Source organism: Haplochromis burtoni, unplaced genomic scaffold, assembly GCF_018398535.1.
Source record: "Haplochromis burtoni strain Fernald_Lab_line unplaced genomic scaffold, NCSU_Asbu1 Contig_174, whole genome shotgun sequence".
NCBI lineage: Eukaryota > Metazoa > Chordata > Actinopteri > Cichliformes > Cichlidae > Haplochromis > Haplochromis burtoni.
Genome location: NW_024582535.1, coordinates 567868 through 590303, shown reverse-complemented (window position 1 = coordinate 590303; position 22436 = coordinate 567868). Strand labels below are relative to the sequence as shown.

At 40.6% G+C, this 22436-nt stretch overlaps 2 protein-coding genes across 10 annotated transcripts in view; one reads left to right on the top strand and one right to left on the bottom strand.

Moving 5' to 3' along the window:
* Positions 1-16363, bottom strand: part of ralgapa1 (Ral GTPase activating protein catalytic subunit alpha 1) — a 72751-nt gene extending 56388 nt beyond the window's left edge. For 2 of the 6 annotated variants that reach the window (XM_042225533.1, XM_042225531.1), the window contains exons 1-18: positions 15972-16363; positions 10606-10716; positions 10480-10529; positions 9624-9681; positions 9398-9441; positions 9017-9194; positions 8759-8874; positions 8231-8369; positions 7393-7601; positions 6958-7275; positions 6693-6872; positions 6477-6548; positions 6220-6368; positions 5974-6097; positions 5438-5584; positions 5201-5291; positions 4762-4926; positions 3324-3473 (exon numbers count right to left, since the gene is read on the bottom strand). In XM_042225533.1, the coding sequence (XP_042081467.1) occupies positions 3324-3473; positions 4762-4926; positions 5201-5291; positions 5438-5584; positions 5974-6097; positions 6220-6368; positions 6477-6548; positions 6693-6872; positions 6958-7275; positions 7393-7601; positions 8231-8369; positions 8759-8874; positions 9017-9194; positions 9398-9441; positions 9624-9681; positions 10480-10529; positions 10606-10716; positions 15972-16077 (2407 nt within the window). In that variant the 5' untranslated portion in view covers positions 16078-16363. The remainder of the gene's footprint in view (positions 1-3323; positions 3474-4761; positions 4927-5200; positions 5292-5437; positions 5585-5973; positions 6098-6219; positions 6369-6476; positions 6549-6692; positions 6873-6957; positions 7276-7392; positions 7602-8230; positions 8370-8758; positions 8875-9016; positions 9195-9397; positions 9442-9623; positions 9682-10479; positions 10530-10605; positions 10717-15971) is intronic. The other 4 variants (XM_042225532.1, XM_014337296.2, XM_042225534.1 and 1 more) reach the window with 4 other exon arrangements.
* Positions 16364-16644: 281 nt separating this feature from the next.
* Positions 16645-22390, top strand: brms1la (BRMS1 like transcriptional repressor a). Of its 4 annotated transcripts, none has more exons than XM_042225536.1 (10): positions 16645-16793; positions 17768-17923; positions 18150-18240; positions 18334-18461; positions 19391-19470; positions 19686-19782; positions 19908-19997; positions 20134-20198; positions 20286-20386; positions 20581-22390. In XM_042225536.1, the coding sequence occupies exons 2-10, from the start codon at positions 17785-17787 to the stop codon at positions 20669-20671; spliced, it is 882 nt and encodes a 293-aa protein (XP_042081470.1). In that variant the 5' UTR covers positions 16645-16793; positions 17768-17784; the 3' UTR covers positions 20672-22390. The 4 variants fall into 4 exon arrangements, with proteins under 4 accessions (XP_042081470.1, XP_005933947.1, XP_005933949.1 ...); XM_005933885.3 differs by having other exon boundaries at positions 16646-16800; XM_005933886.3 differs by having other exon boundaries at positions 16652-16714.
* Positions 22391-22436: the final 46 nt, after the last annotated feature.

Below are 22436 nucleotides of genomic sequence, written 5' to 3'. Positions count from 1 at the left end.
GGCAGAAGTTATCTAAAGTCTGGTTCTTTATCAGATTGTACTCACTGATGTTGCTTACAAAAACAAAATGTATTCATAGCAAACATCCTATGGCTATTTATCAAGCTACTACTGGTGCCAACCATGACCTTTTTTACCTTGTTTTAGTAGAAAAAAAAAAAAAAAAACATTGGATAAATGCCCGAATGCTGACTGTTTGGTAGTTACATCTAAATAAATATTATTATTAATTACGTTTTAAACTGCGAACTATCAACAAATAGACTCCCCGAGTCAAAAGGTCTGGCTTCAGAACAGTTTTTTCTATGTTTGGCTCAAGATGATTTTAAAGAGAGTAGATAATTCCCTAATATGACTATCTCAGGCACATAGCTCTGCCTGTGAGCACAGAAGCCCAACCTACGTGCTAAGAGATATTGCTTCAGACAGAGGACAAACTTAGAATTGCAATAAGGTCCAGAATAAGATAAATAAGGATAATTCTGAACTAGAATAGTTTGATGGCATGAATATGAAGCTGGAATTTGATTTTAAGAAGATAAAGAAGATGGACAAGATCAAAATCATTTATGTAAAAATCACTTTCCCCTCATATGCTATACCAGGGGTGTCGAACTCCAGGCCTCGAGGGCCAGTGTCCTGCAGGTTTTAGATATCAGCCTGGGTCAACACACCTGAATCCAATGATTAGTTCATTACCAGGCTTCTGGAGAACTTTGAGAAATGTTGAGGAGGTAATTTAGCCATTTAAATCAGCTGTGTTGGATCAAGGACACATCTAAAACCTGCAGGACACCGGCCCTTGAGGCCTGGAGTTCAACACCTGTGTGTTATACTATACACCATTTCGCTTGCAACAATGCAGCAACACAGCTGACTGCTTCCCAGTTTGGCTGTTGTGCACTTGCAAGAGCAAGCTATGTTGTACAACCATCATGTTTAATGTCACAGAAATTCCCCTTAAGTTTCATTTACAATTATTTCAGTGGGTTTTCTCTCTTGCACAATAACCATCCATTAGTGACCACCACACACAGACACACTAAAAACAACAAAAAATGATATGCGAGTCATCATCCTCTCATACTAAAGAGAAAGGAGAGCTGTCCGAGCAAAAGCCACTGCAAGAATAAAGCAAATCATATGAAATTTTACACCAAAAAAATTGGTGAAAGGAAGATCAAGAAGAAAGGTAGAGAAATAAAGTGACTTATAACAGGCAGAAAAAAATGCAAATATGTAGAGTTAATGGCAAGACCTCGAAGACAAATGTGTGTGCAGGCAGATAAGAGTAAGGTGCAGGTTAATAGGCGGGCGGGCAGGCAGGCAGGCAAGCAAGATGATAAGCAAATAACAAAGAAAACAGGTATGTCGAGTTTCATGCAAACAGGTGTACAACAAGAAAAGCAAATCCCACTTACATCTAAAGTCTAAGTGAAATGTTTGGAACACAGACTGAAAATGACATACATGTTTGTTCACTACTGGCTGGCCCAGAATGAATTCGATTTATATAATAAATATGCATATATAAACTAGTTCTAGTTTACATATGCAGGCGTGTTTAAAATAGCATTTTAGCAAGCTGCTGAAGACATTCATTGATCAGGCATAACATTATAACACTGACTGATCCAATGGATGAACCGCTGTAGCTCAAAGCAATGAAAAATTCAATGCTGAATACATTAAATACAGAATACACAGTGCATCACAGTTTCTTCTATGTGTGGCTACAGAACTGCAGACCAGTCAGGGTGGCCAAGCTGACCCCTGCCCACCACTGAAAGGTGACCTGGCCTGATGACTCCGGTTTCTTTTATATTGCATAGATGGGTGCGCCTGTCTGTTGTTTACCTGGGGAACACCTACCGCCAGGATGCACTATGGGAAGACGGCAAGCCAGCAGTGGCAGTGTAATGTTTTGGGCGATTTTCTGCTGGGAAACTCTGGGGCCTGCCATCCATGTGGATTTTACTTGGATACATACCATCTACCTAAGCACTGTTGCAGACCATGCACTCTTTTGTGGAAACAGTACTCCCTGATGGCTATGGTCTCTTTCACAAAGCAAAAATAGTTCAGGAATGGTTTGAGGAGCACAACAATACAGAGTGCGTGCCCCTGCAGGTAAGAGTTGACAGCAAAAGGTGAACCAACACAATATTAGGCAGGCAATCAATGTTACGCCTGATCTGTATATATTGAGGTGATTATTTAACACATCCTACAAATACAATCACAGTTGAGTGATTCCAACAAACATACTTGATCATCTGGGTGACTGCCAGATGTACTAACACCTGCCAAAGCATATCAGCACTTCAGTGTTTTGTTTTTGAGTTTGTTTCTATCTGAGAAACAAGGCTATGTATTGGTTGCTCTTACTTTAATGTTCAGTTTCTGCCCTACTCCCCTCAAGTCTTCTCTCAGTTGGCTCCCTGGATAGGTTACTGCTGTGGTACTCCTCAATATCAATCAGCTGCACTGGCTGTCCTTGTGCTGTCTGCTTTGTGAGCTGTCACTAACCTCTGTAACCACAAACTTCAGCAGGTGGACGAAGGATTCTCACCATCTGCAGAGCAGAACCAGAACTAGCACTACCACTGCCAAGTGCAGCCCAAGACATCAGAAAAGGAGAGTCACTAGAGAGGTAGCTCATGTTACGCCACCTATAATCTGTCAGCCGATTAGCTGAAAGACCCAATCGGCTCCTTTTTTTTTTTTACTGTTTACAGAAAAAGAAAGTTCTTAATTTAACTTAACAATGTGATTCTTCCTTTAAAGATGTAAAGAAACCTCTGCATACCTCCTTGAAAACATTAAGTCTGATAAAAAAAAAAAAAATAAAAAAAAAAGACCTTTAAGCACCTCTGTTCTTCCAGTGGAAGATCTTGCATATAAATATTTTGTATTATATGATTTGGGAATATCTTTCAGTTTTACAAAAATATGCTCCTTTTGCATCTCGCAAATAATCATTTTAGGCCATCTTTTGACATTTTACTGAACAAAGACCGTATTTGAGAAACAACTTGCTTGTTAAATGATGAAAAGAATTCAGAGATCTACACTTGCAACATGCAAATTTTGCGCACTGCTGATCAACAGCTTTTAAGATTAGCCAAGTTGCAGTTGAACTGGGAATGGGGTCAATGATTGTTGATGGAGCGGATGAAAACTGTTGATCCAGTGATAACAAACAAACAAGAAAAGAGAAATATTCAGAGACAAGACAACAGGCAGAGTTTCAGTCTGTGTAGACGACTAATCCAGGCAGGCAGGCAGCAGGCAGGCAGACAGGTAGTGCAAAGAGTGTGTACCTGCCAGCTGGTCGGCAAGGGGGGGTAGTAAAGGGTGGTGGTGGTGGTGGAGGAGGACAGGAAGAGGTGGAGCCAGAGCAGGAGCACTCTTAGCACTCCGGATAAAGGCTGAGGACAGCAGAGAATCCCCTGTAGAACAGCTACGCAGGGCTGAGGAAGTGGGAAGAAGAGAAACAGAAGAGAGGAAGAGTGTGGGACAGAAAAGGGAAAAATACAAAAAAGAGGAAAAAAGTATAGATAAAGGTTAAGAGGTGAGTGAGGAAGGAGAAGTGGAAAAGAGTACATAAAAAATGAAGATAATAGAAAGAGAGAGCAAGTGAATACGTTTAGTAAATAAGACAAAAGCATAGAAACACAGCTTGGAGGAAATTAGTGGAACAAGAGACAAGTGACAGGATGGTATTGAAAAGGTGGGTTCCATGATGGGCATGGAGGGACAGAGACGGGAAGGGAAGGTGAGGGAGGGGTGAGACAGGGTTAGTTTTGCAGGAAAGTTGGTGAGTGAGAGAGTGAGAGAGCTGGTGGGAGTTCTGCAGCTCAAGTCTCTTCATAAGCCCACGACAAACAGGAACGCTACATAAAATTAAATGAAAATGGGAATCATCATGTTGACATTCAAGAAAATATCCTAAACTAATCCGGTTGTAGAGACCCTTCTGGAACCAAACCTTCAATCCCTGCAGAGTGTGGAGGAACGTCCTTTGTTGTGGTTAGTTTCAATCTACTCTGGCATTCACAGTAATACAATTGTTTTCTGCAACAGGTCACCACAACTGGAGCAGAACCGTCTTTATCGTAATGCATAACAGTGAGATTATTCAAACCGGCTGGCTGCATGTATTCACGTTTGAAACATCTTTGGTAATATAGCTTAAAAAAGGAGGAAACAGTATTATATATGGATTTCAAGGTTAAAAAAAATTCTCTACCAAAAGAGTCAAATATTTTATCAAATATTTAATAGTACTACTCAAATTTTTGGCATCACAGTTACAATTTTTAATTGGGGTATTTAGAGCTGTGAATGTATTTTTAAAGTCCCAACTTGATTTTCGGATTTGTTTTATTCATCATCTCAGCTGATACTAAACCTATTCAAGCATTGCTGTAACTACATCTTTCATACTAATGGCCACAGCTAAAGATTTTCCATAAACATGACTCCAGAGAGGAATGGTAGTGAGCATATGCCACAGCTTCCTGTCAGACTGACAGATGGGCAGGAGGAGGGAAGCAGAGGAGAGACATTAAATCAAACAAAACTGACTTGAGAAGAGCGTGACGGTATCCAAAATCTACTGAGGAAAGACAGCATGCTAGTTTGGCTTTGTTGCGCACCATTTATTTCTCCAAAGTATGCATAGACAAATTCTGGGAGTCAGTGCTATGAACATTTACATTCAAAGGGAGCAGAGTTGTAGGAAGAGGGCATACTGACCTACAGTCTTCTGCCGGACAATACTGCGGGCTTTTTCGATGCCTGGTGACCCAGCGGTGGTGGCGCTTCGCTGTCTCATGGCGGCTGCCTGGCCTGGTTGGTCTCTGCTCCAGCCTTTAGAGAAGGAACGATCGACAACCTGCCGCTGGCTCTCCGGACCAATACCTGTTGTAAGAACAGAGGAATGACTTCTCGGTGAACTGAGCTGAAAACATGTGTGCTATTTATATCTAGAAATCTGCTAAATTTACAAATTACTAGTAGTTTTTCTGTGACCTCAGTTTTTTGCAGTCAAAAAATAATACATGAACAGATCAATTTATATTCCAGAGCTGCATTTGGTTCCAGCAGTGCGATGTGACAATCAGCCGGCTGTGTTCCAGATATGCTCTTAGGAAGTCACAGGAATGTCTTTTGAAGGTCGGTAAAAGTGACTCACCTTTTCCTTTATGTTTCTTCTGTTTTTGTTCACTGAGCTTGTCGAGAGGCAGCTCATTCAGATCGACACTGTACAGGTTCCTTGCCAAAACCTAAGACACAGAGACATAACAAAGCTGTAACCTTTTACCACACTGTTTTAGGTGGTAACAGTTGGAGGACTTGGATAAGTGTTGAACTGAATTTATCTAGTTATATTAATAGCAGAGCGGAGGTATATGTGGTCCCTGTTCAGTACCTTTGTAAGCGTCTCCATGGTCAGTGACCATTCAGTGACCAGCTCCTCCCAGCAGGTTAGGGAGGAGAGGACAGAGAGGAGGTCATCCCACAGCTCTCTGCTTATGTAGACATTTAAGTTGCCCTTAATCCAGGCTACTATCAGTGTCTGTACAGAAAGAGAGGGATGAAGTAAAATAAGTCATGCTGGCAACCCTAGAGTGTGGTAACATATTAAAACACATGATTATATAATATTGAAATATAGAAGTCTTTTAGATGATGACCGGGTTTCCAGACCTGCTGTGCCCCCTGTCCCACTCCTATCCGTTATAGTCCCAGATGCTAATGTCTCGTGTACGCCTGTTCTATGGCTGATAACAGCCACAGAGCCAAACTTACCTAAACCCCCTGTTCCCAGCTTCCTCCCTGACCCTGCCCCAGCTCCAACCCCAGGCCTCTCTCCAGCCGAGTGGCTGTGTGTGTGGAAGTGACTGAGCCGGCGTAGCCGGGCCTTCCAGTGAGCCTCCTTATTTTCATGACATTATTATAACGTACCTGAAAGATGGGTCCAGCTAATCTGCCCGACAATGTGTTGTTCTTCTTGCCCTGAGGCATGATGGATGGAGGCCTTTTCATTACTGACTCTGTCACCCTCAGCAAAATCAGCAAGATCTGCTCCCTACAAATTCAGGAACACTCGTTAAAGCTAAACGGTTCTTCTTCTTTAATCAGAAACAGCAGGTAGTTGAGAGCACACAAATGTAATTAGATGGCATTTTACGCTGCTGTTTGTGTTTTTACCATGTCTTCTGGTCCATGGTTTCATGCATGACAAGGCTGCGGTAGATGTTCAGGACTCGCTTGCACATATCGACATGCTCCTCCAAAAGGATCTTAATGTCGTTGGCTGGTTCCAGCAGGAAAACGTTAGAGGAGTGGGTGATAAACACCTGTAGAGGAGACAGAGACGAAAGAAAGGCAATCAAAACCACAAGAAATATTTAAGAAATAACACCAAGATTGTGGAAGTTTGGCAGTTTTTGTGTGTGAGAACATACCTGTAGTGTAGTTTGAACTCCAGCATGAACACTGTATTCCAACAATTCACTGTCAATCACTTTATTCATTCCCTTAAAAAAAAGAAAGTACACAAATAAACACTTCTATTTACCTCAAGTTGGTCTTGAGAACTGAAACTTGTTGGCTGCTAATGTACAGAACGTTTACCTGAGTATTTCAGCTAATTACATGACTGATTTCACAAAATTTCTCACCTCATCATCTTTGTCTCCGAATTGCGAGCCTGTATCCATACTTGTGGCCGTGACTATAGGATAAGGGCCCTCCTCTGGCTCCTTCATGAAAACTGGTTTGTCTTCCATGGAGATCCACTCCTGGTAAACTCGGACCACCTTTCGCATTGCCGCTGCCTCGCACATGGGAAGAAGAAACGCCTGGAGCAACCGGGAATATGAACATGTCAAGAAAGATACAAGGAAACTGTTCTCACTTTATGATAAATAACCATTTTTCCTTAACCTGTCGAAAGATCTCTGTGATGAAGTTGACGTTGGTTCTGGAGCTGGTCAGCACTCTTCTCACCACCTCCATGTCTGTCAGCTGCTCTTCATCCATGGAGCAGAGTGAGGAGGAGCTGGGCTCTCTCTCTGTCAGTGTAGATGTGTTCGAGTGGCTCTGTTCAGGTTCAGTCCCTGCACCTCCGGAGAGCTCCATGCTTCCTCCTCCTCGCCCACTTGAGCTTCCGCTTGCTTCAAGGTGGCTGTCAGATCGAATCCCTCCCCCACCGCTGTCCTCTGAGCTGCCTGTGGAGCGAGCTGCAAATCCAGCTGCTGCTCGCTGAAGGTAAGCAGAGACAGGGTCAGAGGTATTTTAAAATCTTTCGCATTTGCTTCTGCAAATTGAGCAGTTAAAACACAAGAACCAAGTGATGCATAATAATGTGCTCATACTTACCTGTATGTTCTTGGGGACATTCTCTCCCTCTGTTCCTGGGATGTGGGTATGTGTGTTGGGTCGTGGCTCGAGCCAGAAGGAAACCAGCCAGCGGATAAAGACAACTCGAGCCTGAAGGAAACTTTCCTTAGTGCAATACAGCGTTTCGCCGCTGTCCTGCTCTCTGCGCACAACACTGTAGTACGGCTTAGAACGCATAGGAGGCACATCTATGGATGACGGAGAGAGGAATATATATTTAAGGGGCACAGGATTAATTATGAGGTACGATCACCGAGTTTTGAGTCTGTTCTTGTTGTGCACAAAGTGAACACAACACAGTCATGTTGCATAGCTAATAAAAGCAGCACAGTGTGGAACAAACACCAGTCTTCTCAGAAAAGGACAGTGCTTACAACACAGCATCCTTCAAAGTGAGACTGTCAGAGCAGAGTTCTACTGTAACGTCCAGCAATGTTTGTAAACTATTCAAACGGCGATGCGACGACAGCTGGGTGCTCCACCATGATAATGAGCCAGGTCTCAGGGGCTCATGTTTCTCCTGTTCAGTTTTAGTAGGTAGAGCAGATCATTAATTAACTGGAGTCCATGCCGAATGTCCATTGGTGTAATGTGTGTGTGAATTGGTGAATGCAGCACTTTTAGTACCATAAAAGTGCTTTAAGTGTTTAGAAAGACCAAAACATGAGTTCATTTATCATTACTCCACTCCAGATTTGGCTCCCTCTTGCCTAAATTGAAGGGTCATTGTTTTCCCCAGTACACATCACAAATAAATAAATGTTTCTTTGGTTAAATAAGCTTATTTAGTCGATCTAAATGACTTAGTAGTACTAACCCAGCATGGGGCTGTAGAGGCTGGTTTCCATGGAGAAGTTGGGAAAGATGTGAGGAAGGTAGAACTTCCTGAAATGACCAAAGAGGAAACTGAAGCCACGTTCATGGTTCTCTTTACACCGCCACTCTAGAGACTTTGCCTGTTTGATAGAAACATAAACACACAGTTAGACAGACAGACAACCAAGCCTGTGTCGCACGGAGAGCAGAATAGGGTCAAGCAGAGAAGAGCACCATTGTTTTGGGGAAAAATGTTATCAGTGTGTGATGGCAGCAAGCAGAGGAAATACAAGCGCCAAGTTACTGTGTAGCAACAGGGGATGCAATTTGCATTTTAGGGGTTAATGATTCCAGTAAGGAACTAGATCAATACTTAATTCACCGTCAGATGTGGCCACAACCAAATCAGTGAGTGATGCACCCAAAACTCGGTTTCTCCCATGCTTTTAGCGTGAGTTGCATTAGTAAGGCACTGCAACATGTGTAGTTATGCTGTGTTAACTGTGTTAGTAAAGAATCAAGATAATACCTGGTTTACCATGTATTTCAGTAGAGCTTCTAGGAAGTAGGCAGTGAGATCTTCCTGGTTCTTATCACCTGACTGGGGAGGAACAAGTGGAGTGATCTCTTCTGGAATCACCTGAGCTGCAGAGAGGAAAAGAACAGAGTATGGTATCACATTAAAGGCTGCGAAATATCTTTAATATATTAGAGGTGCAAAAAAAAGAAGTAATGTATCTATGAGTCTAATGCACTGTGTTTGAGAGTGTGTGTTGATAAAACTAACTCTCTGTCAAACTCAGTGGTGGGTTGATTAGAGTATCCAGGGTCCGTGGGGTCCCGTGGCAGAGCGGAGCCGGGAATCCAGGAATCAAACAGGCAAACATGCAGAGCTGCTCACGTTCTGCATTACTCTGTAAGGCCTGCATCCATAACAGGAACAAGCGCACACCTTCACGGCGGATCTACAATAACAAAAACAAAAAAAAAATGAGAGGACGGGGGGGGGGATAAATGAATGCATAAATGAATGCCCAGCAAAACTCAATGAACTCAGGCAACGTTGCAAAAAAGATTCTAGGTCCATAGGAGTATCCAGTCCTGTGGACTCTGGATCAAGAGCCATGACTGACAGTTAAAGGAGTTTCACTGAATCACTGAGCAGTACCTTCAGAGAGTTCCCAGTGTGCAGCAGCTTCTTCAGAATCAGCCCTGAAAGAGAAAGGCATGTCAGCTTCATCACCTGCAGCGCACAGCTACTCTTACCTCTCTTTGAACTCAAGAAGTTGCCAGAAGCACTAAGATGCTTTGAGAGGCTGTTTGAGATTCAACATTACATATGGAGTAACCGTGTGAGTGGCCACAGTGTAAAATACTGGTTAAAAGTGAGTTACCAATGCTGTGGAACTGCCATCGGCTCTGGATTCTCTCGGGTAGGAGCTGAAGTATTTTCTAAATAAATGAAAAAGAGATTCACGTTAAGAGTGAGTCTTGCTATATTATTGATATTGCCCATTCATTGATGAATTCACCGGTTGGCCGGTTAATTTCTCATTCATGCAATGCAATAATGGAAAAATTGTTGCTATGTTTTCATTACATAGTTGCACTCTTATGGTATTATTGAAAGTTAATATCACAATGTAACTAATCAATCAACTGTTTATTGTTTGGCCAAAGTTCTTCAAGAAAATCAGCATTAAGCATTTTCCTTTATCTTAATTCTCACTGGAAATGTGCTCTGCCCAGCCCTGCTCTGAATTGAAAATATGTTGAGGGGCAAACGGAGGTCAGTAACACACACACACACACACACACACACACACACACACACACACACACACACACACACACACACACACACACACACAGCTATCTTATCCTGGCTACACTAAGCACCACCACATGCCAGTGTCTTTTATTCAGTGGAATGATAGCCAGTGTTATGGCATCCATCGAGAACACCAACAGAGAGGCCGAGCGTTTGGAAGCACAAACACCTCTGTGGTTTAACAAAATGTCAGGGATCCACCGTGCAGCCACACTCTGTCCTGTTGTTTATTTCTACCAACAAACCCCGACATTTTGAGGTCAGCTTCGTAGGACTGAATGTTGTAGAAAAAAATATCCCAGATATAACAGTTAGCTTTAAGATTCTGGCAACGACGTGCAAGTGCAAATGTGACATATCCTCAATGAAATCAAACTGTACAATACTTATAATCTAAAAATCTGTAAGGTTTCAAATACCTCAAAGATGAAGAGGATCGAGTCCAGCTCTTCCCTCTGAGATTTATGACCTGAAAAACAAAGAATCATTTATTTATGCCTACAATACCTGTTAAACCACCATTTTATACCACCTGTAATACTTACCTTTTTGCTTGAGGCTGACCTCAATGGTGACAAAATTCTCAAAGAAAACATAGTAGATATGAGAATAGTTCAGGTCGAAGAATTGCTTCAGCTCGGCCGGCTCCGCATTTTCTAAAAAAAAATTAACGGTACAAAGGATCAGAGAGTCAACGAACATACACATTCAGGAGAATAGGAAAAAAATTAAAACGCAATAAATTCCCCTACATCTGCTTCAGCGTTTACACCCATTAACATGAATGTAACTTTACATTTTCTTAAGCACATTTAATCTCTCATCCAAGAGGCTTAAAAATCCAGCCGCTTTCTTTCCAAGCTCCTTAGACTAACATGACTTGGATGACAGAGAACCTACACAGACATTAACCAAACATCACACACTCAACAAGACCTGGATATTCCTCTTAACAATCCCACCTCTGTACAAACAAAACATCACATGTGCATCTTCAACTCGACCCCTCTAGTTTAAGAAATCAGAGATTTTCTTTTTACTTTGACTCTGTGAATAACCAATAACTGGGGAATAACAAGTCTTATAGGACACTGGCTTCAAGTATCTGATTTTAAAACAGATATTAAATAGTATTAAATAGTCAGAAATATAAAATGCTTCACAACTATCTTTTTGTCACAACTCACACTCATACGTGCCTGTCAAACTAAGACATCCTGTATTCCTCAGAGACAAACTGGGGTTGGAGCTTTTCTTGTTTATTTCCCAAGTCTCTGGAATAGTTGACCTAAAATGTCACGAAAGGAAACTCTACTGATTACCAGAAACCCATAAAGAGACACTTTTTAAAAAAAATTGTCCGTTTAACTTGTGTTGTTGGTTTATGATGGTAACAGGAAATGGTGCTTTTTATAGTACCGCTGCAGAGGGGTACTAACCAGCAGGTTCAGCCGCATTAGTGATCGAACACACTACAGATACAGAGAACATTTGTGTTATCAATATCAGCCTGTATGCGCACTGTATCACTTCTGTGTGATTTCGTTTTAAATTAGCTTTCCTATGCTTGTTTCTTTTGTCTATTGTACACCCCTGTAAAGCCTCTTAAACCTTTACACATGAAATACAAACACAAATCGACTCAACTACAAGTCAAAATTTATGCTTAAATGAAGAAAAACACAGTGATGAGAGGACAATTCTCACTCTTCTTCACAGGAAGCATATTTAAATAAAATAACCCTACCACCATATATGGGCGCTCTAAATATACCCGTGTTATGTAAAGAAGCTGTAAAAACAACACGCAGCTCAGTTTGTCATGCAAACAGTCTCTTTTCAAGAATAAGGAAGTTTACTTGATGTGTTTTGCACCTCACCATTAATGGCAGCAGTTGAAAGAGACACACACACAAACACGCTGGTTTAAACACACTCATATTGAAACACAACCACCACTGTGGCTGAAGGTCATGCACAAACACGAATTTGGTCCCCATAGCCTAAAAAGCAAAACCGAAACACACCACAAGTTTTAAAAAGGCTGTGGTGTGATTCTGAATCTCTTAGCAAATGATGCAGAGTCTCTTCAGCTATTTCATCTGATTCAAACAGCAGGGATATATTTTCACTATGGATGACACACGATAAAACTTCGACCCTCTGTGCCCCATAATTTAACACCAGATGACCCACTGAGGATCCTGCAAAGAAGTGACCTTCTCAGAAGTTGTTCATTAAGCTCAATAACACAGTTGTAAGACGCACAGCATCATTATGGTGAATTCACGTATTCTTGAAACAGACAAAATGTTCATAAATAATATTTTTTCTTAATTCAGTGGTGCAGGTCTACAGTGCAATACTGTTAAAGCTCGAGTTCGCTAAACAAGCAAAAACAGAACTGAAAAAATTACTTGCGTTAACTCATAACAGGCCTTCATTTGTTAGTGGACAGAACAGAAGTTTAAGCATTTTGCTGATATTTTTGGCTGTTTTACAAACAAAAATGAATTTTATGCTTAAGTAAAACAGTTTTAAATCACAGTCCTTGTGATTTTGCTTCTTTTGAAGGCCAACACCTTTTTGGTTGTCCCAGAAATTTCCATATACAGGACAAACCCACTTTTGGCTGCTTCCTTATTCAAGGCGGTCGCCACAGTGGGTGGGGCGGCTTGTTTGATTTGGCAGATTTTTACCCCTGACACCCTTCCTGATGAAACTCCAAAGGAATTAGTGTCTCCAAAATCTGTATCTGGAAAGACAAACCCTTATATTCATAAATGTAACGACATATTTGTACAATATTCTCTTTAATCATTTATGCAGGCATGTATGGCTCTAGGAATTGTTTTTTTAATTAAGAATTTTCCTTGCAATGTATGGCAATTAAATGGCATATTAAAACAAATAAACAAAATCAGCTTTTAGGAACCATTCCATTTCCTTAAAAACATTTGTATAACAAAAATGCTTCTGTTAAGTAATGCCACACAGTCTCATTACCTTACAGATTCTTACTACAGACTGTAAAGTGGCTGCACTAGTTGAGGACATCAGTTAATGTGTGATGGAGCACCAATGCAGTACAGCTTCAAGTTAATATTTTTCCCAGTCTGTCTAAACTTTAATTCTCCTCGCTGCTTGTTAAGTTATCGTTCATGCATTACTCCTAGTTGGATAGTCAACACATTGTTTGAATATTTGCAGAATCTTAATGAGCTTGAAAGTCAACATTGGCACGACCACCTTTATTCTTAAACACAGTCTGAACGCTCTGAGGCAGCTTTCTTTTAACTTCTTTAAGTAGCCTTTAGGAATAGTTCTGCAGACTTCTTGACAGACATTCAAAGCTCTTCTTCGGATGTTGGCTACCTTTAGATGATCCCACAGTGGTTCAATAATGTTGAGGTCCAGGCTTTTGCGAGGCTAATCCATGACTGATAATGTTTATTTGTGTGTTTTTCTATCCAGATATGATTTCCTACTGTTGCCAATCCAATGGTGGATCTGATGGCACCTTTCTGTGTCTATTATTTATCAACATGACACAGCCTACATCGTGTTTTACAGATGGCTACAGAAGCTGATTGTTGTACATCTTTCATGACCTCCTGCATACTTAATGACAATGACTTGAAGCAAAAATAAAAAAATTTGGATTCATCACACCATCAGACTTGTTGCAGCTGATTTTCAGTTGGCTTCTTAACACCCACCCTTCCACTGAGCTGACTTCTAATCAGGCTTTCGGACACAGCAGATGAACTGATCCAAACACCTATTACAAGTCTGTAAAATTGTGTTATCTTTGGCATTTTTATAACTTCGACATGAGAAATGTGAAGAAATGATGTGTTTTTGTTACAGATACAATTTAAAATTGGTTCTTTGCCAAGTTTTCTGTTTTGTGTAGACACAAAGTTCATCCCTTGAGTTAAGTACCCTTTGTAATGCTTGAAGGTTTGCAGGTCAGTTTTAAGTGACATTAACCATAATATGAAAATGACCAGGAACAAAGACTGGACTGAAAATGGGTGAAAAAGCAGCCAATTTTAAGGAAACAAAAGAAAACAAAACAAAAAAACAACAACTTTGAAAGACCTTTAGAAAGCCTGCAAAACTTTACCTCAGGACCAAATTTAGAAAAAAAAAAAAATACAAAAAAGCAAAATATAAAGAAAGGGACAGTGGCTCGGGATGTTTGCACAGTACGCTGCAAGTTAAATCTGATTTTGTCCATTTAACTACATTTTGTGAAAAATCAAACTTTCAACATCATCTGGACATCCTTTTTGGACTTTTAAACAGAGAAAAGTTTTTATCAATTTGAATAAAATGAAACAAACAAAACTTTCTTCATCAAGACACGAGTAAAAAATAACAAATACATAAAAAAAAAAAAAAATCACTCATGACTCACTCTGAGGACTTAACTGGAATAATCTGAACACTGTTTCTTGCCTTGTATGAGAAAGTCTGACTGGACCACTACTGAACTCACAGTAAACATCTGTTCATCTGTAGTTAAGTTATTAGAATAGTAGAACAGCTGGTTTTAACTGAGGAGTTTATCACCAGGTTTCTTTTTTAAATAAAGCTCGTTTATGTAAAGGGAGGGGGGTCTGGAATGAAGAAAGCCAAAAGGGATTTGGGAACAGTTGCTTATTAACCTGATTGCATAGCAGTGCAACAGCTCCTTTTACTCATTATGCCATAATAGGTGTGACCAGTTTTGAAAACCTAAAAATTGCTCAAGAGTCTTAGTGCTCCTGTCTGCTTCCCACAACGGCTGGAACAACAACAACAACAACAACATGAACAAATACTTAACTGCTGCAGTTAACAATTCTTCAGTGTTGTGCAAATGAAAACCACTTTCTTCATTTCATATGGCAACTTGACTGCAAAACATGTCTTTAGCCATTATTCAGTCATCTGCTTCCTTTCAGACCATTTCACTTCAAGTGTGTTTATGTCTCAGCCTCTTATCATGGTCCTGTGTTCCCAATAGAGAACAGGGAGGGGGCACACCCCTTTCCTTTTCTGTCTTGCACACACATACACAAACACAGACACCAGTAACTTTTACAATAGAAACAGGAAGCCGAGCTACTGTACTGGACACCGAGAGGAAATAGTAGAGGCTATTTCCCTCTCTGGTCGGTGTGGGAGTAAGTGTGTCAGTGAAAGACACTCATCCATCACTTTAATACCCTGCTATCTTCCTTTATTCTCCCACGCATTCATAACCCTGAATGTGGTGTTGTGTTGCAACACATCTTAACACATGTTAAGAAAACATTCAGCATTTCTCACACATCAGGCCTTTCCCCAAAAGTCACACAGGCACGCCCCTGCAGCAACCAGAGAAGCCTGGCAAATGGCCTGAAGCATCACTGAGGTTGTTTAGATGTTCAACGCGCATCACACCTGATTTTATTTTATCCAAACACCCTATGCCAAACTCCATTCATAAATCTGACGATGTAATGGTATTGCTAAACAATCAATATAAATAACAGCCTTAAAGCTTCCCCTTTAACTCGACAGCAGAAGCAGCCAGGCTCCTTTAAAATTCACTTCGTATATTGAGAGTTACATATCCATCATTCTGACGGTAAAAGGGGGAGAAACTATGACTTCAGAGATAAACAATTCAGAAAAAATAATATAACCTTACAAAATGTTTGATGAAAGACAACGGACATGATGCCGAATTAATGAGACAATTTCAAAATATTCTTCTGTGTTCTGGTTTGTGAAAAGAAATCCGGCGTGTCTCTCTACAATCGAGTCAACTTTGAACTTGGAGATTTTCTGACTTGAGTTTGGTGTGGCATGCACCAAGGCAGTAAACTGAAATCTAGAAGCTAAGCTGTTCGCCCTTTAATAATGCTTTCCAACTCACCTATGACTATTCTGAGATGCTTGAGCCTCGTCAGCACGTCCTTCTTTGGGTCCAGCACTTTCTGTGTGGATTTTTTAACGTCCCCATGAGGTTTTTTGGAAAACATTCCTGAGGCAGGAGACGCAAGAATGCGATGGTAGACAGCAAGGAGGAGCTAGCCTGTGTAGCCAGCTAATCTTCAAACTATAACGAAAAACGTGTCTCCCGGAGCATTAGCAGCCCTCCGCAACAGCGTGGAGTATTTCTACGGGTAAAAAATTATCAGAGAAGCTCATTCTCTTTAAACTAAGACAAATATGTACAGCGTAGCGGGGCAACGCATCCATCCATTGCACCTCCCTTCTCCACAACAGTCACTAGCTGCTTAGTTAGAAAACATCATGGCGGAGGAGGGGAGGGGGGGAAACAAAATAATAGATAGCAGATAAATTCAACGCAAAAATGCCACAGTAATAAGCAAAATCTCTATCCCGTTTGTCATAAATATCACACAGACCTTACATACTTTGGACATACGTGGATTTTAATCTTTTAATGTTTTAAACGTGCAGGATTCTGTTCGAACTCTCCGCCTCAAGCTAGAGCGGTGAAACATGGGTAATGTAGTTTAAGCTTCCACAGTGGTTCTCTATTCATTAGACTATTCTAGATAAAGAAAACTACAATTCCCAAAACAAATAAAGGCGTCCTGCAGAGATTTGTTTTTAGCTTAGCTGGAGCACACGAGTGTAATCGTAACTGAGGTATAACGACAAGTTTTTATTTTTTTTCCCCTCCGAAAACATTTTTCCCCAACACATCCTGCAAAGTACCACCTATCTTGTAAGATGTGAGTCAGTTAAAGCTTGCTTGTTTGTATATATTTGTAATTAAGCCGTGATAGTTTTTCTTGCTACTTAACTATATTCTCTTGCTAACGTGCTAAGGAAATGCTAATACTGCTGTCGTGTAATGTTTTTTTTGAATAAGTTAATAATTTCAAAGCTAAGCTAGGGAGAGCTTAGCGAATAAACTAGCATAAGCAATAAAATAGTGTGTACGATTATTGTCTATAATATTCAAACACCTTGAGGATACTTTTCAAGTTCCACCATTAAAAACAGTTAACTGAAGAAAAATGTGTATGAGAAGTCGTTCACTACGAACAGTATAAACAAATATCCCACATTATTAGCTTCTTTAGTTAAGCTGAATATTACACAGGTAAATGTGAGTCAAAAAAATCACCTGGTTGATCAACGATCGCTGGATATATGAAGGACGTAATCAAACTAAAAACCCAGAAATAATTCTAAGTTAAGAAGTTATATAATTTTATTAGCAGGAAAAAACAGAGTTGATGTTCTTTAGCAATACATTTGTTAGTGATATTTAATTAATTCGGGACGAGCGCATCAATCAGAGCAGCAACTGAACTATTAACGTTTTAATCAACCTACTAGTTGTGGCATGCTGATTTGTAATTTCCCTTAGTGTTTTAAATAATCTAGAGAAAACATATGGTAGGATGTGAAGAAAGGAACTGCGGTACTGCATGAGGAAGTCAGAGGTGGCAGAGAAGTGTGTGATCATGGTGAGGGAGGTGTAACAGTGAAGCAGCAAGGAGGAGAGGTAGGGAGGGGACATGAGTTTAAATACCGGGGTCAACCATCCAGAGCAATGAACAGTGTACAAAAGAGGTGAAGAAGAGAGTGACTACCATCAGTAAAATATAGGAGTCCTGCTGCCTAACAAATAATTGAATATTGTATGTGCAACTGGCAAAACAACCTGGCTATGTTTCTGTCCCACACCAGTAACCTGACGCAGAGTCATGCCATTGCACCGTGACCGGGAGAAAAAGGAGAGTACAGCTGAGGAGATGGAGGCGGAGGAACATGAGCAGGAGGCATCAAGCTCAGAGGAGGAGGACTCTGACACTTCCTCTGTCTCTGAGGATGGAGACAGCTCAGGTGAGAAATACTGGCCACAGGACATGAGCAGAACATTCCTGTACAGCTGTCATTAAAAATGAATACTTGAGTGAATCAATCAGATTTTACAAAGTTGTCAAAGCTTCAACTGAATATCATTATATTCCTACTCAGCAGAGTTTTCTTACATAGCCACCGAGTTGCTCCCGTCTTCCATCAAAGACTAGTTTCATACCAAAGGTGTGTTTGTTGTATGCTGTTCTAGAAATGGATGAGGAGGACTGTGAGCGGAGAAGAATGGAGTGTCTGGATGAAATGTGCAACTTGGAGAAGCAATTCACTGATCTCAAAGACCAGTAAGACTGACTCTTTGCTTCAAATGGGAGTTGTTTTAGGAAAGTAATATAACAGTGAGTTGCATCCATATTTACTCCTGCGTCTGTGTACAGGTTGTATCGTGAGCGTCTCAGTCAGGTTAACAGCAAGCTGGCAGAGGTGGAGGCTGGCCGGGCGGCAGAATATCTGGAGCCTCTGGCAGTACTGCTGGAGAACATGCAGGTCCGCACCAAGGTGGCAGGTAACTTAAACGCATAGACACCTTCACATCACACTCTCATTTGTTGTTTATGTAGCCAGCTGTGCAATGCCTTCTGGTAGAGTTGCAGTTTGTGCAGCAGGGTGTTGAGTTGCCTGCTTTGCATTTGCAGAAAGTTGACATGTAACCTAGTAACATGAATTAAAAGTGAAAGGTTTGCAGAAACACATTTTGTGTGCCTTTTTTTTTGTAATTATAGAAAAAGTGTGTAAGCCAACGTGTTGTTTTCAATTTAAAATCCAGGAGTAAACAGTATTTATTTAATCAAACATGGTCAGTGACTGTATGGCTGTAAGTGGCTGTAGGAAACACTGTCTAAAGTACACATAGGCAAAATACATCTAGTGGATAATGCAAGTCCATCCTGCAACAAATTAGTAACAAGCAGCATTCTAATAAGGAAGACTGCTGTTGGTGTGTTTAATCAATAACCTGTGCATTGGTGCATATCAGACTGCTGGCAAGATGTAGCCTAATTTAAATATACATTGCATCCATTCAGAATTTTTTTTTATATATCAACTATTAACTATGTAAAGATTTACATTAGCCAGTTTTTGCATGCTATCTAAGTCACAGTATGGAAATGTGGAGCAATCCTCAAGTGCAAAATCCCCACTGTGAGAAATCACACGATGTGGTGAATTTGAATTTTGCTGTTTGCATCTGGCCTCAGCACTGAAGTGGTGTTTTAGGACCTCTTAAATAGACTCTTGGGAAAAAGCGCTGGCCCAGGTTAAGTTAGATAGCACGGAGATGGTGTCATTACTCGGAACGTGCAAAAACAAGTTTCTTTTTTTTTTTTGACACGCCCTTTCAAATAAAGGTGGTATTAGTAATAGCACAAGTTCTTTGACACACTGATCTCTTTATTCATTTGGATATTGTGTGTATCTCTCCGTCTTTGGCAGGTATCTACAGAGAGTTGTGTTTGGAGTCTGTGAAGAACAAGTACGACTGTGAGATCCAGGCAGCATGTCAACACTGGGAGGTTGGACACACAGCTTAATATACCAAACTATTTTTCATTTATTTAGATATGTGATAATGCAATTGTTTTCTCTGTATTATTATATGGTCTTTATATTATAAAGGGCTTTGAGGTGATTACTGCTGTGATTTGGCGCTTTATAAATAAAACTGAATTGATCCAGTCTGTGTGTATGATTATGTGTTTTATGTGTTATTTTGACTATGTGTGTGCAGAGTGAGAAGCTGCTGCTGTTTGATACAGTGCAGAATGAGCTGGAGGAGAAAATCCGAAGACTAGAGGAGGACAGGCACAGCATTGATATTACATCAGGTAACACAGTCATTCACGTTGTTTGATTACGTTTGTACCCTCCCACCATATACGGGAAGTCACGTTACAATGAATGCAAAGACAAAACATTTGAGTTTTTGTTTTTGTTTTTATTTTTCTATCAGAGCTGTGGAATGATGAGCTGTCAGGAAGGAAGAAGAGGCGAGATGCTTTAAGTCCAGATAAGAAGAGGAGACGCCCGTCGGTGGTGTCTGATATCCTTCTAATGTCTTTACTCTTGCTCATAATGATTCTACTCCTAAATAACTTAACTACTTGTGCTGTAGCCATGTGTCTGATTACATTTCATCCCTGCTCTAGCAGTCAGTCACTGTCCTTAACTCTGCTTACGTCCATATATTGTCTACATGCTACCAGATCTGGACATCCTAGAGGACTGGACCGCGATCAGGAAGGTATGTGTTAATGTGCAGGACTCCACCCTCTTTCTTATTTCTCAGGTTGTGTATTCCTGATTCCTTTTTCTTGCCTCCTCTCCTGAGGCTCTTGCTTGTGAGCCATCTTTTCATAATGTGACATGTGGCACATCTGGAATCCTCATCAGTTTTCACCTTGAGAAATTGAAGCAACAACTGTCTACAAAGTACGTCCCTCTCCTCCAGAAGCATTTTAGGAATTAAGACATCTAATATGTACTGAGATTGATTTCCAAGTCATAGGCAGAAGGATGAGGAGGCACAAAATTCAGAAATGCAAAAATCTTCTTATCTTTGTCTCTTTGTGGTGGTTTATTGTGTGTTTAGGCAACATTTAACAATCATGTGTGTGTTCACCCAGGCCGTGGCTACGCTCGGGCCTCACAGAGGGAGATCTGACTCTGAGAGCTCTGCGTTCCCATTCAGACCTGACAGAAGCAGGCCCATTCTAAACTGCTGAGACACCCACACAAGCAGCCGCATAGGAAAAAACACCTCAAGGACCTCCAACACGGAAACCTCTACATGACACATGGTGGCATTCAGGTCTGCAGTCATAAAAACGCACACAGCAGGACATTTCTCAGTCTTCACAGAATCCTCTGCACTTCTCAGCTGACAGTGATTCCACCTGTCTGTGAGATGATTGGTCAAGCTGCCTCTCCTGCCAACCATCAAGACTTTAATAGATAAACAGGAACGGAAGCATTATTGATCACCGCTCGTATGTTTGGGTATTGCTGCTTTATTTCACACTCAGGCTCTGTAGACGGTTTCAGCCGACACAGATTTTTGTAGTTTAAGAAAACCACAACAATTAAAACAAACATCTCATGTTAAATGTTATGAAAACGGCTCAGCGCGTAAAAGCCATTGATGCTACAGCTTAAGCATCACTGAACCTGTTCCTTCAAAATGCTTTTCAGTCAGTGTTTAGATTTTGAATACATCCATTCACTTTCGGATGCACAGATGGCCTTCATTAAAAATTTAAATGCTTCTCAAAGGTCGTATTCGGTGAGGTTGGTGTCCTCGCTCCACATTGTGGTTGCCTTGAGTGAGTTAATTGGTGAGCTTATGCTGGTAAAATGGGCGGGAGTATGAAAATGAGTCATTTGTTTAAGCAAACATTTCAGCCGAGCATCAAATTCACATTAAGTCTGACTTTTTACAGCTTGCAAACTCTGTGTCGATTATTGGTTGGTAAAGAAATCAATCGTTCTGTGCTCAACAAGGTCAAGGACTTGGTTTGACTTCAGATTCACCATGTGTTTTGCTGTAGGTTTTCAAATTTCAGGCTTCCAGTGACTAAGTGGGGGGAGAATACAAGTTCATCAATGATGCCATAAAATATATGGGTTTTTTTGTTTGTCTGTTTTTTGGCCTTTAATACAGCTGACTTACAAAGACTTTTTGTCATTAGTGTAAGAGTAAAAACAAGCATTTTTCTTTTCAGTCTGCCTTGTTCATACAGTACAGTGTTTATGGACAGTCAAGGCACATTCCTCTGGCTTGTAGTGATGGAATGCTAAAACAGCGGTCTCTGTAATGTGCTGAAAGAATTATCCACCAATACCAGATCTTACTTTGAAGGAAGTGAGCCAGATCTGTGCTGAGACTGACCAGAAAGTTTCATTAAATTCTGTTTGGTTATTTTAGCATAATCCAGTGGATATAAAGAACAGAAGGTGGACTATTTTAAGTGAGGGCTAAATGTAATGTATAAACAGCACATGAAAAGTTAAAGTGCTAATGTTGTCATTCTGCAGGTGTTGCATCCTCTTCTCTCACATCTACCTCTTTTCTCTCTCTCATGCTCTTCAAAGTACAGTTCACATTTTTCCTCATGAACGTGTAAATGCTGGCATCTTTATGAACACCATTAGGTAACTTAGTGGTTGGCACGGTTGTTCAAATTTGTTGGCATTGTTTCGTTGTTATAAAGCCTGCAGAAATGTTAATTGTACGTGGGGGGGAGTTAAACCACCAAAATCCTTTAATCAGTCATCTCACGGTTGATGATGAAACAAAACTGCCATTTGATAGCATCGTTTTTTATGTTTAGGTTCTGGGGATGTAATATTCAAAAGTTTGGACAATAGGTTTTCACTTGCCCTTTTCTTGTTTATCATGTTGATGATTTTACAATTAAAAGTTGTTTTATAAACGTGTCCTTTAGGCGTCTTTGTGAAAGCGCTGTCGGCAGAGCTACTTCCT